General features: G+C 38.8%; 1 protein-coding gene across 3 annotated transcripts in view; it reads left to right on the top strand.

Annotated features, from left to right (window-relative positions):
• Window positions 1–16,209, top strand: part of GALNT1 (polypeptide N-acetylgalactosaminyltransferase 1) — a 123,237-nt gene that overhangs the window by 89,429 nt on the left and 17,599 nt on the right. For all 3 annotated transcript variants that reach the window (XM_070361985.1, XM_070361984.1, XM_070361983.1), the window contains 5 exons: window positions 1,512–1,678; window positions 7,215–7,422; window positions 11,883–12,053; window positions 14,166–14,283; window positions 15,752–15,932. In XM_070361985.1, the coding sequence (XP_070218086.1) occupies window positions 1,512–1,678; window positions 7,215–7,422; window positions 11,883–12,053; window positions 14,166–14,283; window positions 15,752–15,932 (845 nt within the window). The remainder of the gene's footprint in view (window positions 1–1,511; window positions 1,679–7,214; window positions 7,423–11,882; window positions 12,054–14,165; window positions 14,284–15,751; window positions 15,933–16,209) is intronic.

The raw sequence follows: 16,209 nt of genomic DNA, 5'->3' as shown, positions 1-16,209 counted from the left end.
CACGCAGGCTCAGTAGTTGTGGTCACGGGCCCTAGACCGTGGGCTCAGTAGTTGTGGCACATGGGCTTAGTTGCTCTGCAGCACGTGGAATCTTCCCAGACCAGGGATGGGACCCATGTCCCCTGCGTTGGCAGGTGGTTTCTTACCCACTGTAACACCAGGGAAGTCCTGGGAGAATGTTTGTGACTTTGTATTTCTCTGAATGATTAAATTCAGTTTTTGATTTAGGAAATTGTTATCCTTTTTGTCATCTGTTCTGGGTCCTAATACTCACTATGCTTTCTGATTCTTCCATCCTGCTGTGAATTGTTTCCATTTTAGTCTTCTTTATTTCCAGTGTTCCGTAGCCTTACTTCCTTTCCATACAACTTCAGAATTTAATTCCTTAACTTGTCATCCTAGTAATAAAATCTGACTTAGCACTCCTCTTCTGCAGAGCCGGCACCTCCGAGTTTTCCATCATCTTTCTATTGGCTTCCCAGTTGTGCACCCAGTTGGCTTCCCAGCTAGCTACCATTTGTACATGCCAGATTTACCTAATCATCCTCTGAGTCTCACTGGATTTTGTTCTTTTTGTTGTTTCTGTAAGCTAGCTTTGTAGTCACCATGGCTGTATTCTGTTTCCCAAAACTCATAGTAATCAGTAGGATTAGTTTGTGAAACAAGATGACTTATGACTGAATACGAATCAATGAAGCAATATCAGAATGTCCTGAGGCGCAGACCTTGATGTCTGGCTGCTCAGTGCTGCTGTCGCCCTCGGGTAGTCTGTTTCCAGTGGTTTCATCTAGCTCACAAGACTGAAAGATGAGACCATGTAGAACTAGTTTATTGATTCTGTGTGCAGATATTTTGGGTGTGTTTGGTCTTTTCCAGTGACTACATTTCTAGACACAGTCTATACTGAACAAGATGTGTGCTGAAATTGCGTTGTGGAACGGCAGCATCAAGATTGTGAAACTCACAGTCAGGCCCTGCCACTCCCTCCCTGGGTCCATCCTTGGCTTCTCATCTGTGAATTGTGGCTCCAAGTACCTCACAAAACTATTAGGAAGCTTCAGTGCCTGGTACTTAGTAGATAACTCAGTAAATATTAGTTCACTTCCTTTGTGGAAGGGAATCTTTTGCTTAGATTATTCAACTATAATAACTAAGCCTGTAGCGGTTCTGACTTTTTGTCTAATGGGGTTCTTGAGACCTGTTCTCTTTGGGATTAGTGATACGGCCTTAGTACATTCTCCATTAAAAGGAATCAACAGAAGACATATCAGGAGAGGTGCCTGATTTTAAGAATATGATTAACATCTTTAAAATGGTTTTAGTCTAAGCATATATAACTTTAGGTACTGTTTTATTAAATGCAACATTAACCAAAACCTAAATAAATGAGAAGTTACTGAGAGTTGCACCACTAGAGCCAACTGCCTTTATTCCTCTGTCACCCCTCTTAGTCCGGGTTACTGGATTTTGCTGTCTTAACAGTTTTACAAAGACATTTGCTTTGTTTCCAGGTGTAAAACAAAGGTGTATCCAGATAACCTTCCTACAACCAGTGTGGTGATTGTTTTCCACAATGAGGCTTGGAGCACACTTCTGCGAACTGTCCATAGCGTCATTAATCGCTCACCAAGGCACATGCTAGAAGAAATTGTTCTAGTAGATGATGCCAGTGAAAGAGGTAAATTTTACATTTTAATGCCAATAATCTACATGTTTTGTCGTTAGTGCTTATAAAACTAGCTGCCATCAATGATAGTTGCTATCAGTTTAACCTAATAATTTTATACAAGCTTCTAATTTATCCTAAAAGTTATTTATGACATTTGGACTCATTCACATATACAAACAATTTATACCCTTGTGAAACTTAAAATATTACTTTAATTAGCATTTAGTTGTATCACATCTTAATCTTGTTTTAAAAAGAGATAACTGTGTAAAAATTTATGCAAAACAGTGGGGGAGAAAAAAAAACCACTTAATTTTGTCAGGATTTTTTCTGTGGGGAGCTCAGCCTGGAGTCAGTGGAGAAAGACTGGCTCTGATTGAGAGCCATGAAGAGAGATTTAGTGCATGGACAGTGGGAATCATCCCTGCCAGCAGAGCAGAGCCTCAGCTGGGCGAGTCCAAGTTCTCCAGGTTCTTTCTGGGTCTTGCCATGTTCTCCATTCCCAAGGTCAGGCGTGGTCCGTAAAAGGGTGCACAAAAGGCTGATGGAGGGACTTGTGGGGGGTGGTGGATCATATGTCTCTGATCTCATGATGAGTCTCTGCAATGGCTCTGGCCCAGACATTCTTCCACGAATCCCAGAATTTTTCACGGGCCTTTTTGTTTTTCACAGCACAGCTGTTTAGGATCATTGGTGTCATGTGCTTTCGCCAATATTCCTATACTCACATGAGAAAAATTTGGAGGGAACTACAGAAAATGGCTCTTCCTTCCTTAAGCAGCTTGAAACTTCATGACTCATCTTTTCAACCTTTTTTTGTTGTTATCTTCACCTTTCTTGCCTAATCTCTCATTGCATATGCTAAGATAGTTTAGTCAAGTATTATACCTTCTCCTTCCTGTGCCCACACTAAACATATACATTTAAGCATGATGAAATTTAATTACTTCCTATCTTAACTATTGGGATTAATTTGCACATTGATAACAATTTAAATCTTCTTCCTTTGCCAGATTGTAGAAGTAAAACTAAATAAGTTACAGCCTTGCTGTCTCAAGGGCCTTGTAGCTTACTTCCTTATTCTAATCAAGGAGATAGTTTATAATTGCATAAAACATTTAATAATAAAACATTTAATAATAATAATTAATATAAAATGGAAAATGGATGAGAGCTGTTATAAACTAAGAATACCACACTTAAATAATTACTGTTGACAGTAGACATATAAATTTCACCTGAATAATTGTTAGCCAGGAATTAATTAATCCCTCTTTTAGAAAATTAGCCAAAGTTAGTTTAGCAGCGATATATAAAAACGTCTCTGTCCTCTGAGTGACTGACTTACATGTTGAAACTTGTGAAATTAAATATTCCTCAAGGAGAGATATTTTTCCTCAGATGAAATGATTTGTTTTTATATTTCCCCCTGTTTTCGCCATCATTTTGTTGCAGGCCTGAGAAGGCTGTGTGAAATAGTTAAGTTTTTGTGGGATGAGGCCTGATCAGAAAGATCCATGTGTCCACAACATGAAGTGGCAAAGAAAGTCACGTATCCCAGTTATTTTTTCCTCCCTCATGTAGGCCCTTCTGAATCACCATGGCCTGTGTAAACCTGTAATTGGAAACGTGTGGGCAGGTGTCTGCCTCCCTGCTCCGTCGGGCTCTTAGTCACTAAGCAGGTCTCCAAGTGTCACCGCACAGCTCTCACAAAGAACTTGGTTCTTCTGTATCTTCTTGCCTGGAAAGCCTCAGGTGTTCTGATCACCACTTCTGATATTTGGGAACCACTGGGCGTTGTGCTGTTGTGGTCATAGCTGCAGTCTTGCTGCCCAGACTGAGAATGGTCTGACCTTCTTGTTTAGGTGGTAACTATGGGCCCAGGAACCAGAGCCAGCTCTCTAAGTCTGCCCCTTCCTACTCATGAGGCCCAGCCAAGGCACCATTATTTCTCACCCGACTGATGAAATAGACTAGTCTCCCCATAAACACTGTCTTCCTGAAGGAAGCTTTTAAACATTCAGACCAGACCACATCACTTCTCTGATGAAAACCTTTCCTCGAAACAAAGACCTACTATATAACACAGGGAACTATATCAGTTTCCTGTAGTAACCTACAATTGAAAAAAATCTGAAAAACAACCTGTATGTAACTGAATCACATTGCTGTACACCTGAGAACATTGTAAGTCAACTATACTTAAAAAAAAATCATTTATCTGAGGCCTGCAACTATACTTCAGGTAAAAACAAGCAAACAGCTTTCCTCTAAGGCCTGCATGACCTGGTCTTTGCCTGCATCTCCAGTCTCGTCTTATAATTCCCTGCCCATCCTATCCCCACAGTTCAGCTCAAATGTTTCATCAGAGTCAAGTTACATTTAGAGAGGCCTTCCTTGACCTCCCAAGACCAGGTCATGTCCCACTGAACACCTCTCAGAACACTCTGTACTCCACAGCACCCCCCAGAGCTTTACCATTTTACACCCACCTCCACCCCCAACCCCCCAGGCAGGTGCTAGAACTCCATCAGGAAGGACTGTTTGCTCACTATTTTCTCCCCAGGGTCCACAGTGCCTGTTACATAGTAAGCAGTCCAGAATATATTCAGTGAATGAAGGAAAGAGTAATCCCCAGTCAGTTAATCCTTGTGTTTTCCTCCTTGTCTGCATAGAGTTCCGAACTAGCTTGTGTAGCATGTGTAGTCTGCTCATGGCCTCAGAGTACTAGATTTCACAGTTAACCTGCTGAGACATCAGTAGCTCCATTTATTAAGTATGAAGTAGGTGCTATAATTATCCCTATTTTATTGTTAAAGCAAAATGAGACTTAACCATAAACCTAGGGGTTGACCTCTTAGCTGCTATGTACTTCGTGTCTGTGATAACTTTACTGTTACAGGGTCTGTAATAAAGACAGAATCTGGATGAATCCCTAGTTCATGTTCAAAGTTATGCAGTTGTCATCTCAGAAGGGTATCTTAAGACTTAGAATTGATACAATGTTCTTAATCTGACATGACTATTGTTTTTCTTATTTTACACAAAAGGAAACAGGTTCTTATTTAAGTAGGGATTAGGAGTCAGGTTTATTAATATTACACTCTAAATTCCTTGCTCTTTCGAGTTCTAAGATTTCTCAGTTGTTGCCGGCAGCAGTGAAATTTTCCCTGACCTTTACTCTGCCAGCCTCGCACTGCCTGAGGTAGAGATGCCTTGGGATCCATTTATAGACTAATAGCTGTAAAGATATCTAATAAATAAGATTCTCCCTTATTTTTAGATGACGTTGTATCTTCTAATCATAATCAATTAACCCCCATGGCTTCATTTTCATAAAATGAGTTTTGAATAAATAGTTCCTAATCCCCCACCTAGTCCTGAGCACCTAATTTTCTGTCAGCTCTTAGGAAGACACCTAGTTTGTAGCCATATTGCATGAGAGCCACAAAGATGTCAAATAAAATGCCAAGAAAAGTTGTTCAATAGCAACTTTTTTGAGCTACCAGACCATGCATTTTTCATTTTAATTATTGACAAGACAGAGTATCGTAACTTTCAAAGATAACAGGACTCAGGGATTAGATTGCTCTAATTCTTAAGACGCACTTCAAACTTATTCTGGAAGGAAGACTTACTGGGAGATGTGTTGTGACACAGTTGCACTTGACTGGTCTAAGGTGCTAGAATATAACTCATAACTCATCACATGAGATTCATCAAACTCTGAACATAAAGCAGTTTAAATGTGTATCAGGTCAAGCAATTCCACAGTCCTGAATTTTTCCCTTGGTTGTTTCCTTGTAGGATTTCTTGCTGTGGGTGAAAAGATGGGCTTTGAAGTCAGGCAGACCTGATTGGACTGTTGGATCTACTCCTTAATAAACTGTGTCATCTTGATCAGTTCATTTAATATTCTAAGTCTTAGAATTTCATGTCTAAAATAGGTTTAATAACATCTCACAGGGTCATTATGAGGATTAAATGAAATAAAGTCTGTAAAGAGCCTGGCATTATACGAAACAGACATAAAAGGGTAAAATGGTGCTTTTCATTGGGATTGGCATCACCGTCACCTTTTTACTCAGAATCAAATTATAGCTTTCTGGTTCATAGAATCATGGTTATCAGGTAGGAGTTCTCCCCATATTTTTCAGATACTCTTTTTAGCTCAGATATTTCAGAAAATGTGTTAGCAGACATGGAAATGATCGGTGTTCTGGTATAGTGGACATGAGGCCTTTTTTCTCTTTCTCTGTTTTCATAGCCCTGATTATTCCATTATTGACAGTCAGGTCTTACCACTTCCAGTGAGCAAGAACTATTTCACTCCTATTTGTCTTTCCCTCTCCAATATGTAGGAAGCCCTTTTGGTTCCCAAATTTAGAATTTATCCCCTTAATATACCCAGCCACCCTTATGGAGATCCCAAGGGTCAGAGGTAGTCATAGGCATCCTGGTAGCTCCATGTCAAGATTTTCCTCCCCTGGAGGGATTGTCCTTATACTTCTTGTATGGGGACAAGTTGGAAAGACATTTGCCCACCATCCATTGCTTCTCTGGCATAACTACCAGAAACTAACCTGATCTGCAACTTCTTTTCTCTGCCTTGAGGAAGTGGAGACTTTTCTGCTTTTTTCTTTTTTAAATTTATTTATTTGGCTGCACTGGCTTATAGTTATTGCACATGGGATCTTCAGTCTTCCTTACAGCATGCAGGATCCTTAGTCGCAGCTTGTGGGATCTAGTTCCCTGACCAGGGATTGAACCTGAGCCCCCTGCATTGGGAGTCCAAAGTCTCAGCCACTGGACCACCAGGGAAGTCCCCCTTGTCTGCTGTTTAAAGTCAGTTATGTACTCTGGAGGCGGGAAATCCTTGACTTAAGGGCACAGCCTCTCTCTCAACTCTCCAGGATAGCTGCTGATTTTCTTTTTCTTTTCAGTGCCATTCACTCTTGAAAGCTCTTTTACTTGGACCAAACGGTCTGTTAAGGTTTCTGTTTGGTCTTGCAGCTACTGCCCAGCATTCTAGCTTGACCTCACTCCCCACCTCCTGCAAGAAGAACTGCATAGTCAGAGACTGTGACAGTCTGTAAGACAATTCACTCCTGTCTTTGAAGAAACCACAGTTTTCTGAACTCTTAACAGCTATTGTGTATTCGTTCCTTCCCTCTATTGCGGTCTGGGTTTAATTCTCTTAAACCACCTTCTTTCTGTTCCTGTTCCTTAAGCGTGATTTAAAAAAAAGAATTGAGCCTGACAGAAAGCTCCTTCAAGAAATGTGGTAACATGCCTTTGACTGAGCCTGACCCCAGAGGCTCTCCCCTAATTCCTCGCGTAACAAAGGAGAGGCAGTTCTGGGACATTCTCTCAGGAAATAAAAAGCCTTCCTGGGTGAACTGGGTTTGTGAGTCAGGGAGCCTCACCTACAGTGCTTAGTAAATACATGTTGAATGAATACTGCAATCCAAAGTTGCTTTCCACCTGGGCAATGCCAGCTCACAGGTTTTTCATGTTATTTTCTTATTGTTTCATTCCTTTTCAGACTTTTTAAAAAGACCTCTAGAGAGTTACGTGAAAAAATTAAAAGTACCCGTTCACGTCATTCGAATGGAGCAGCGTTCTGGATTGATCAGAGCTAGGTTAAAAGGTGCTGCTGTGTCTAAAGGCCAAGTGATCACCTTTTTAGACGCGCACTGTGAGTGCACAGTGGGGTGGCTGGAGCCTCTCTTAGCCAGGATCAAACACGACAGGTAATTTTATGGGATTTATAAATTATTTTCAGTGCCTTCGTGTTAAACTATGATAAGTTGCAAAATTCTGTTTTTAAATAAATATAAAAATATTTTCATCTGAGTTTTCCTTTTAAATGCCTTTGAAAAGTGAGTGTGCTCAGTTCCTGATCGTGTCCAACTCTCATGACCCCATGGACTGTAGCCCACCAGGCTCCTCTATGCATGGGATTTTCCTGGCAAGAGTACTGGAATGGTACCAAAGAGTCTTTCCAGTACTCTTTTCCATTTCCTTCTCCAAGGGATCTTCCCAACCCAGGGATCGAACCCACATCTCCTGCATTGGCAGGTGGATTGTTTACCACTGAGCCACCTGAGAAGCCCCATGAAGAGTGCTCTAGACTAAATGTGAAGACCACATTCTAAAGCTTGGAAGCACTGTTTGCAGACTGTCTTGTTAGTGAGGATGGGTTAGGAAACATGTTGTTAGGATGTTTATTGTCTGCTCTCTTCACTGAACAGGAGTAGAACATATAGACACTTATCTCAGGGGCGGTAGGATAAAAAGCCCTGTACTCGTCCCTGCTCTCTAAGGCTGACACGAGGGTGCGGGCAGGTCATCTGCTCTCTGTCTGCATCTTTACTGAGGCTGTATCTCTCAGCCTGTAGCACAGAGTTAAAGGGGGTGAGGAGATACACGTTGCCCCTAAAATGCTTGATTGTATATGAAAATAAGCACTGTAATGTTGGCTAATACAGGTGGAACATTGGGAGCAGTGCAAGCTCATGGTTGTAGTCTTTCATGATGCAGTTGTCAAAGAATTGTCTACTGCTGGGCTCTGGCTTTAGTTCCTAGATATCAGGAAAAAACCTAACTTCATTCTGCAGGACCTAGGTTTGTTGCATTTCTGCTTGCCATTGCAGTTTGAACCAGAGGCTGGCTGTGTCAACTTAACATTAAGATTTAGATTTCAGCAGGGTGTAAACTATTATTAGTCAAGTTGAGCATGCGTGCATGCTAAGTTGCTTCAGTCGTGTCCGACTGTTTATGATCCCATGGTCTGTCAGGCTCTTCTGTCCATGGGATTCTCCGGGCAAGAATACTGGAGTGGGTTGCTATGCCCTCCTCCAGGGGACCTTCCCAACCCAGGGGTTGAACCCGAGTCTCTTATGTTTCCTGCACTGGCAGGCGGGTTCTTTAATACTAGCACCACCTGGGAAGGCCCCAAGTTGAGCTTAGTGGGAGCTTGTCATTGCATCTATTCTGTTTGTAAGCAAATGCTGGACCTACATCTCTTCCCCTTTCAAAGATGAATTGCCTGGGCAATGAGAAGATACAGTAGCTTTAGGAAGGAGAACACTGCCTGAAAAAGACATAGGATATCTGTAAATTGTTTTCTGTATGTAACAAATGACTGATTCAGGAAGTGTTTTCTTGTGTAAAGACAGTCTGTAACCTTTATGAAGCAGGAGCCTAGACCCTTGGAGAAAGCAGTGTGAAGTGATGACAGAAATATGAAAGGGAAATTGCCTGAAATAACAAACACAACTTCCAGTTGGGCCGTATGGTAGATGAGGTATCCTGAACAACTTTTCCAACTGATAAAGCTAAATTCTGGATAAATACAAAACACAGTTTTAAGTGCATCACCAAGTTGGCACTAAAGTAAGAAATGTTGCAGCTCTCAGAACGAAGTACATACAAGTAAGTAGTCCAGACACTAAAGCCAGCTTTCACTTGTAGGGTTTCCTGCTGAACTTAGGGGATGTGGATCTTCTACCTTAAAAGACAAACAGATGGGAGGATAGGAGCCAAGGCTAGGGCTCTGCCTAGAGTGTGAAGACAAATAGCAAATATCTGCATAAAGCTAGGCTTCTGTTGTCTGTACTTCTGGGTTAGAATGAGAAATGAATTCTATCACACCAAAGGCAATCTGGCTGTTTGAACCTTGATATGGAGTGAAGGAGGGAAGACAGATCTCTCCTAAGAATTTGTAAGCAGGATACAGAAAAAGGGGATACCAGTTCAAAGTGTTTTTTGTGACTAGTATAACTTGATAAAATAAATCAGAAAAGAAGTACATGGAAAATTATTCAAACCCACTGGTGAAGCTTAATACGAAAATCTCACACCACCAGCAAACTGAATCCAACTGGGATTTATTAATATCATATCAACATATATAAAAACACAGGGGTCCCCAACTTCCAGGACCTAATGCCTGATGATCAGAGGTGGAGCTGATGTAATAAGAATAGAAATAAAATGCACAGTGAATGTAAAGCATTTGAATCATCCCAAACCCACACTGCCCCCACTCCAGTTTCATGGAAAAATTATCTTCCATGAAACCAGTCTCTGGTGCCAAAAAAGTGGGGACCACTGATAACATATCAGTATATATGTATATATAACACATCATTACTACTTGGTTTAGTTTAATATTACAAAACCAGTTCACAAAGTAGATGATAACATATTTCTGAAACTGTGATTAAAACCCTGTCATTAAAACTCTATAATCACTTTAGTAGATACAGGGGAAAAAAATGTTCATTTATGATTAAAATGAACATTGATTTGTGATTTAAAATACTTAGTAAACTATTACAGAATGGAAATTTACAAATTTTAGAAAGAATAGCTAAACAGACACATGTTAACTGGCAAACATAACAGAGAAATGTTGAAAGTGTTTTGCACAAGATAAGGATGCCCTGAATTATTTGCATTACTCAGTATTATTAGAAGCCTTAGATTTTGCAGTAATACAAGAATTAAATAAAAGGTGTAAGAATTGGAAAGGAAAAAAAATGAGTGCTATCAATTGCAAATGATGTGTTTTTTGCAAAGAAAAGTAATCTATACACAAAGTAGTAGAGATAAAAAGAATTTAGCAGTGTTGCCAAATATAAAATTACCACAGAAAAGTCGGTTGCTTTCTCCATAGCAGCAGGAATAGTTAGGAAATACAATGTAAAAAGAAGAAAAGAAATGATACCATTTATAATAGCAATGGAAATCATAGGCTGTGATTAGGAATATGTTTAACAAATGATGCATGAAATTGAAAATTGTTGGAATTCACTGGAAAATAATCTGAGCAGAGAGAAGGATAATATTAATGGATAGAAAAGTCAATATAAAAATGTCATTTCTCCCCACATTGATCTATAAATTCAGTGTGTTTTTAATTGAAATCTCAGCAGAATTTTCTTGGAGAAACTGGCTGATGCTGACATTTATATGGAAATACATGTTTTTTAAAAAAACAGCTAAAATACCCATGAAAAAGAAGAGTCAAGTACAACTGGGCCTGTCCTACTAGATATCAGGACTTATTTTAAAGCTGTTTAATTGTGGCAGTGATGTATTGATGCAGGGATTAGACTAGTGAAACAGAGCCAGTCCATATTTATGTGAAAACTTGACTTGTGACAGAGCTGGCCCTTATGATACAGCAGACTGTGAGATGAGTACCACTAGGACTGTTGGTTGCCCGTAAGGAAAATAAACGAAGTTGGATACTTGCTGCATGAAAACCCAAAATCAGTTTCATGAAGACTAAAGACAAATGTGAAAGGCAAAAATACAATTCATTTTGAAGATAATATAGGAGAATATGATTTTGGAGTAAGGAAAGATTTCTTAAATAAGACACCAGTCAGATGGGGAGGATACTCTAAAATGTGGCTCCCAATGGCTCTGAGAGGGGCAGTGTTCCTTAGAAGGAGCTGTGGTCATGTGTGGTTTTTCAGGTTCATAAAAATCGCAGTAACCAAAAGGAAAAATATTTTAGTGTGTATGATCAGACAATTTATATGAAGAAATACAAACTGCAATAAAAAGAACTCATTCTAATAATTAGAAAAATAAACTTTTTTAAACCTAGAGATACTGTTTAACATTATTATAATTACACAGTTGCAAGAAAATAGCATCCAAAGTTGATGGCATTATAAGGAAGCTGTATATACATATACATAAAACACTTTTGGAAAGTAGTAGTAAGCAGTGCCACAAAAAATTATTTAGAAGTTTACTCCTCAAGCAAAAGTGAAAAAATATATATGAACATGACCCCTTAGTTTCTTAATAGCAAAAATCTATAAGAAACACAAATGTCCAAAAGTCTATTTTTTAAGAAAGTTATTAGCTTAAAACTGTTAAATATGTAGTCATTAAAAGTGTTATTTTTTAATACTGTAGAAATATTTGAAGTACTTTTCATGTGGCAAAAAATGTAAAAAGTCCGAATGGAAAAGGGGTGGAAGGTTATTTTCGATGGGTTATAAATAAATAGGATAAATGATGCTAGCTTGGTAGGATAGAGTGGGGGATTTTTTTCACCATTGTCCTTAACATTATAGAATGCATTTTTATTTTAAAAACACTTAGTATATACTTGTTATGTAGTTGTTATGATAGACCTCAAAAAGGAAAGTTTTCAAAGATTTTTCATCTGCTTTTATGATTCCAGGAAGACAGTGGTCTGTCCCATCATAGATGTGATCAGTGATGACACTTTCGAGTACATGGCAGGTTCTGACATGACCTATGGCGGGTTCAACTGGAAGCTCAACTTTCGCTGGTATCCTGTTCCCCAAAGAGAAATGGACAGAAGGAAAGGTGATCGGACTCTTCCTGTGAGGTAATTGATTCATCAAACATTTTCCCCAAAATGTTACTGGCGGGGGATTGTGAAGCTTCGGGAATCACATTAGAAGGATTTTAAATGTATTTTGAAAGGCATGAAGGATTTGTTCACCATATGTGAAGTTAAGAGCCATTTTTCATTTATTTGAAGTAATATCATTATTTATTTGAAATAATGTCATTATTTCAAAGACGGGTTTTTTTTTTAAGTAAAAAAAAATAAGTTCAAATTTTTCATTTCTATAAATCTAGTGCCTATGAGAAATGATAGTGACATGCATATGTTCTTTCATTCCTACATGAACAGCAGTTTGTAAATCTGTAATTTATGCTTTAATTCAGTCACTAAGGATAATATTTAACTTAAACCATCCCTTCAGTAATTGTAAGTGCCAAGATGTGAAAGTATTGCCTAAAACTGGGTAATAAAATGTAAGACTTTAAATTCAGACATCTACCATCCTACAAGGTTAAAAAAAACTTGTTTCAAGTACAAAAATAACTAGAATTGACAAAAGTATAAAAGGGATATCCATTAATACATTTCTGCTTTTTCTTTTGTTCTGTATTTGGTCCTATATAGATTTTTTTTTTTTTTCCCTCAGAAAGGGATAAAAAGCTTCATGCTATTGAGGACCTTTAGAGAGAGACCTTGAGCCTTCTGAGCCATCCTAGGATTTATTCTAATTGCATCAGCCTGTTGCTTCTGTAGTAATTGAGACTTGCTTTTTAGCCTTCTCCTCTCCTAGGCTCCCCAGATCTGTCTGCCTTTGAATTGAGTTCAGTTCTGACAGCTGGAGAAAGCTTTCACTAGTTCTATGCTCTTTGTCCCTAGCCAGCCCAAGTCCTCTCCTACTTTCCCAGTAAAGGGACTTTTTCACTCTTTGGCTGACAGTTCAAATCAGCATCTAAACCAAGGGTTGCTAAACATTTCATGGATGATAGACTTCTTTTTTATCAGAAAAATCTGATAAAAGCTAGGAGTCTTCCCTAAACTGGGGGGTAGGGCGGTAGGTAGGGATGTCTGTATAAATGACTGTTTTACATGTATAACAGTTCTAGGAAAATTAGATGCCAAACCTAGGGGAGGAAAGCCCTGCACTGAAGGATAATGCTGGGTGTCAGCCTATTTCCTTTGACTCCTAAGATATTAGGCTTTCTCATTCTTTTTTGTCTTCTAAAATCAAAGTAAGGCCTAACTTCTTGGTGGAAACAACTATTTCTTCTGTAAAAGCAAATGCTACCTCCCTCACCAGTGCATGGAATGAGGATGTTTTAGGGTTATGTAGGTGGCCAGTTCATCCTAAACTATTATCTACATGTGTCCTCTGTTCCTAGAATTTAATTACATTCTCCCTAGTTGGAACCCATTTTTCTCCCATACTCATTCTTCAAGTAAACCAGTACTTGGTATTCATTTATTTAAATCCTCCTTTGTTATCATTTCTATGCTTAGTTCAACCTGTTCCCACTCACTCTGCATACCTGAGCCATGTTTTGTGGCAGAGAATTTACCGTACTTGGTCAGGATGATGATCCCCTTAGGAGGGATATATTGATTTATTCTGTACTTCATCTCCTTCCTTAAAGTTCAGGAAAAGAGCTGCATTGTTTTCATCCTGTTTAATCATACATCTTTGCAGTGTTTGCCACCCTTTAAAACCTGGTGTGCTAGAGCTGCTGATGTGAGTCTGTTTGGTTAACATGGTCAACTGCATTTTTAGTTGCTCGAAACTCCAGAGTGCATGACAGTTAGATGAAGAAGATTACAAGAAATAGCTTCAACTTAAGGAGTTTCGGGTGGAAGCTCAGTCAGGACCTGAGGATCAGGAATGGTACTGAAGACAGTAAGAGCCCTTGGGACCAGGCAGGGAAGGGTGTCCAGGAGGAGCTGTGACAGCGTGACTGGGGTGCAGGTCATATCTGGAAACCAAATAACTCAGCGTAAAAACAAAGCCCTTGGGGCCTGTGAAAGTTTCTGAAGAGTGTGAGAATCAGCATTTATTCCATAGTTATCAACAGTTATAAAACTACTTTTAAAAGCAAAAACTGATAGTAAACTTTAAATTGTTGCAATTAACAGTATAGTATTATGATTGAATTTCAGAACACCTACAATGGCAGGAGGCCTTTTTTCAATAGACAGAGATTACTTTCAGGAAATTGGAACATATGATGCTGGAATGGATATTTGGGGAGGAGAAAACCTAGAAATTTCCTTTAGGGTAAGTTCCCTTTGAAAAAAGTAACCTGTATAACCTCAAATATGAATATGCTTTGAATATTCGTGTTCTTTCTAAAGAAAAAATAAAAAGTGAATTTAATATGAGTTTAATCAGACTTCACAGCCTTTAGCCCATAAAAAGTTTGTTGATACTATTAAAGTATCTTTCTAAAATTTTAAGCAAATAATTCAGTTATATTAGTAGCTCACCTGTAAAATTTACATAGGATTCCCCAGTTGTCTTTACTTTCAAGGAGGTAATTCAAACTCTAAAAGTAAATAAAAATAACATGTAGTTTGTAAATGCTACTTTGTTCCTTAACTGCCAAAAACATGATTTTACCTTCTTTAATATGCTGTGTCCTTCTGGTTTGAGAATTGTTCTCTCTTATTTAAACCTGGCCACTTTACCAGCTTTCTGTTTTTCAATAAAAAGAAAAAGGCAAAAGAATTCTTAAATTATTCTAAATTAATTTAACCCAGTCAGCCTTAAGTCTTATGCATTTCATGTTCACAAAAATCAACTTATTTTTAGAATGATGTGTATTTCTGAAAATAATGAACTTTAGACACATGGCTTATTGGAAACCATAGTGAACTGCACAGAAGTCTAGCCCTGCTAGCTCACTGCATTCCTGGTGGATCACCTTGGTCTGTATAAGAGGAGAGGTTTGGACTCCAGAGCATCTTGGAGATCCTATTTGGCTGTATCACTTTATGATCCTGGGAAAACGTTAAAATGGGCACACTGAGTATTTAACAAAGTCAAGACTTTTCAAAAAGCAATGTAATTGAAAATAGTCTACAGTTAAATAGACTTTTAACTTACAAGGAAATGTATTTTGAAAGGAGTAGAAGGATAATTGATTAAGGATATAAAACCATACTTAATGATCTTTCTTTTACCCCTCTTTTTGTTTTTATGCTCACAAGGACACTAGACTGTGCTCTCACTGGCCACTGAGTAATTCATGAGTAATCCACAAGTTGAGAGTCCTAGATTCTGCTTAATGTATAGGTTGTGACACAGGTTTGGAGAAGGACGAACAGATAGGACCCTGGCTGACCACTCCATGGTCACAAGTTTTTTGACCATGAACCATATTAATAAATACATTATACACACAACCCATAATGTAAACATTTCATCATACAGTATGTCCTTGTTACTAAGTGCTGGTTGCAATTCATCAAATTTGAATTTTATGACCCTATTATGATTGATGGACTGCAGTTAGAAGAAAACACTGCTCTGGACCTCAGGTCTTTTCTGAATTTAACCTTCAACTTCTGGTTTGATCAGAACCAGAAATTGAGGAAGCACTGACTCTGGGACCATGTAGCAGGAGCTCCACTGTACATACACCCTTGCTTCTGTGAAATTCCAGCCATGAAATTCAGTAGATGTGAACGATTTTTTTTTTTAACTGTCAGTGTTTAAAACGGGTCTTCTTTGCGGCTGTTTCCAGATTTGGCAGTGTGGAGGAACTTTGGAGATTGTTACTTGCTCACATGTTGGACATGTGTTTCGGAAAGCTACACCCTACACGTTTCCAGGAGGCACGGGGCAGATTATCAATAAAAATAACAGACGACTTGCAGAAGTATGGATGGATGAATTCAAGAATTTCTTCTATATAATTTCTCCAGGTTAGCATTATTTTGCATTAGAAACACAAGACAAACTTTCTTGGCCTGATCCTAATGCATTCTAAGGAGAGGTAAGAAGGACTGGAAAAGAAGCTTTGAGCAGAGTTGTTGTAAAGAATAAATGAAATTACATATGGTATAGAAAGTGCTTAGCAAAAGCCTGGTATAATATTTACATCACAGGAGACACAAGAAACACAGGTTCGATCCCTGCATCAGGAAGATCCCCTGGAGAAGGGAATGGCTACCCATTCCAGTCTTCTTGCTTGGAGAATCC

The sequence above is a fragment of the Bos mutus genome, chromosome 24 (assembly GCF_027580195.1).
Source record: "Bos mutus isolate GX-2022 chromosome 24, NWIPB_WYAK_1.1, whole genome shotgun sequence".
Classification (NCBI taxonomy): Eukaryota; Metazoa; Chordata; class Mammalia; order Artiodactyla; family Bovidae; genus Bos; species Bos mutus.
The sequence above is the reverse complement of the archived record's forward strand: the minus strand, read 5'-3'. Positions and strand labels throughout refer to the sequence as shown.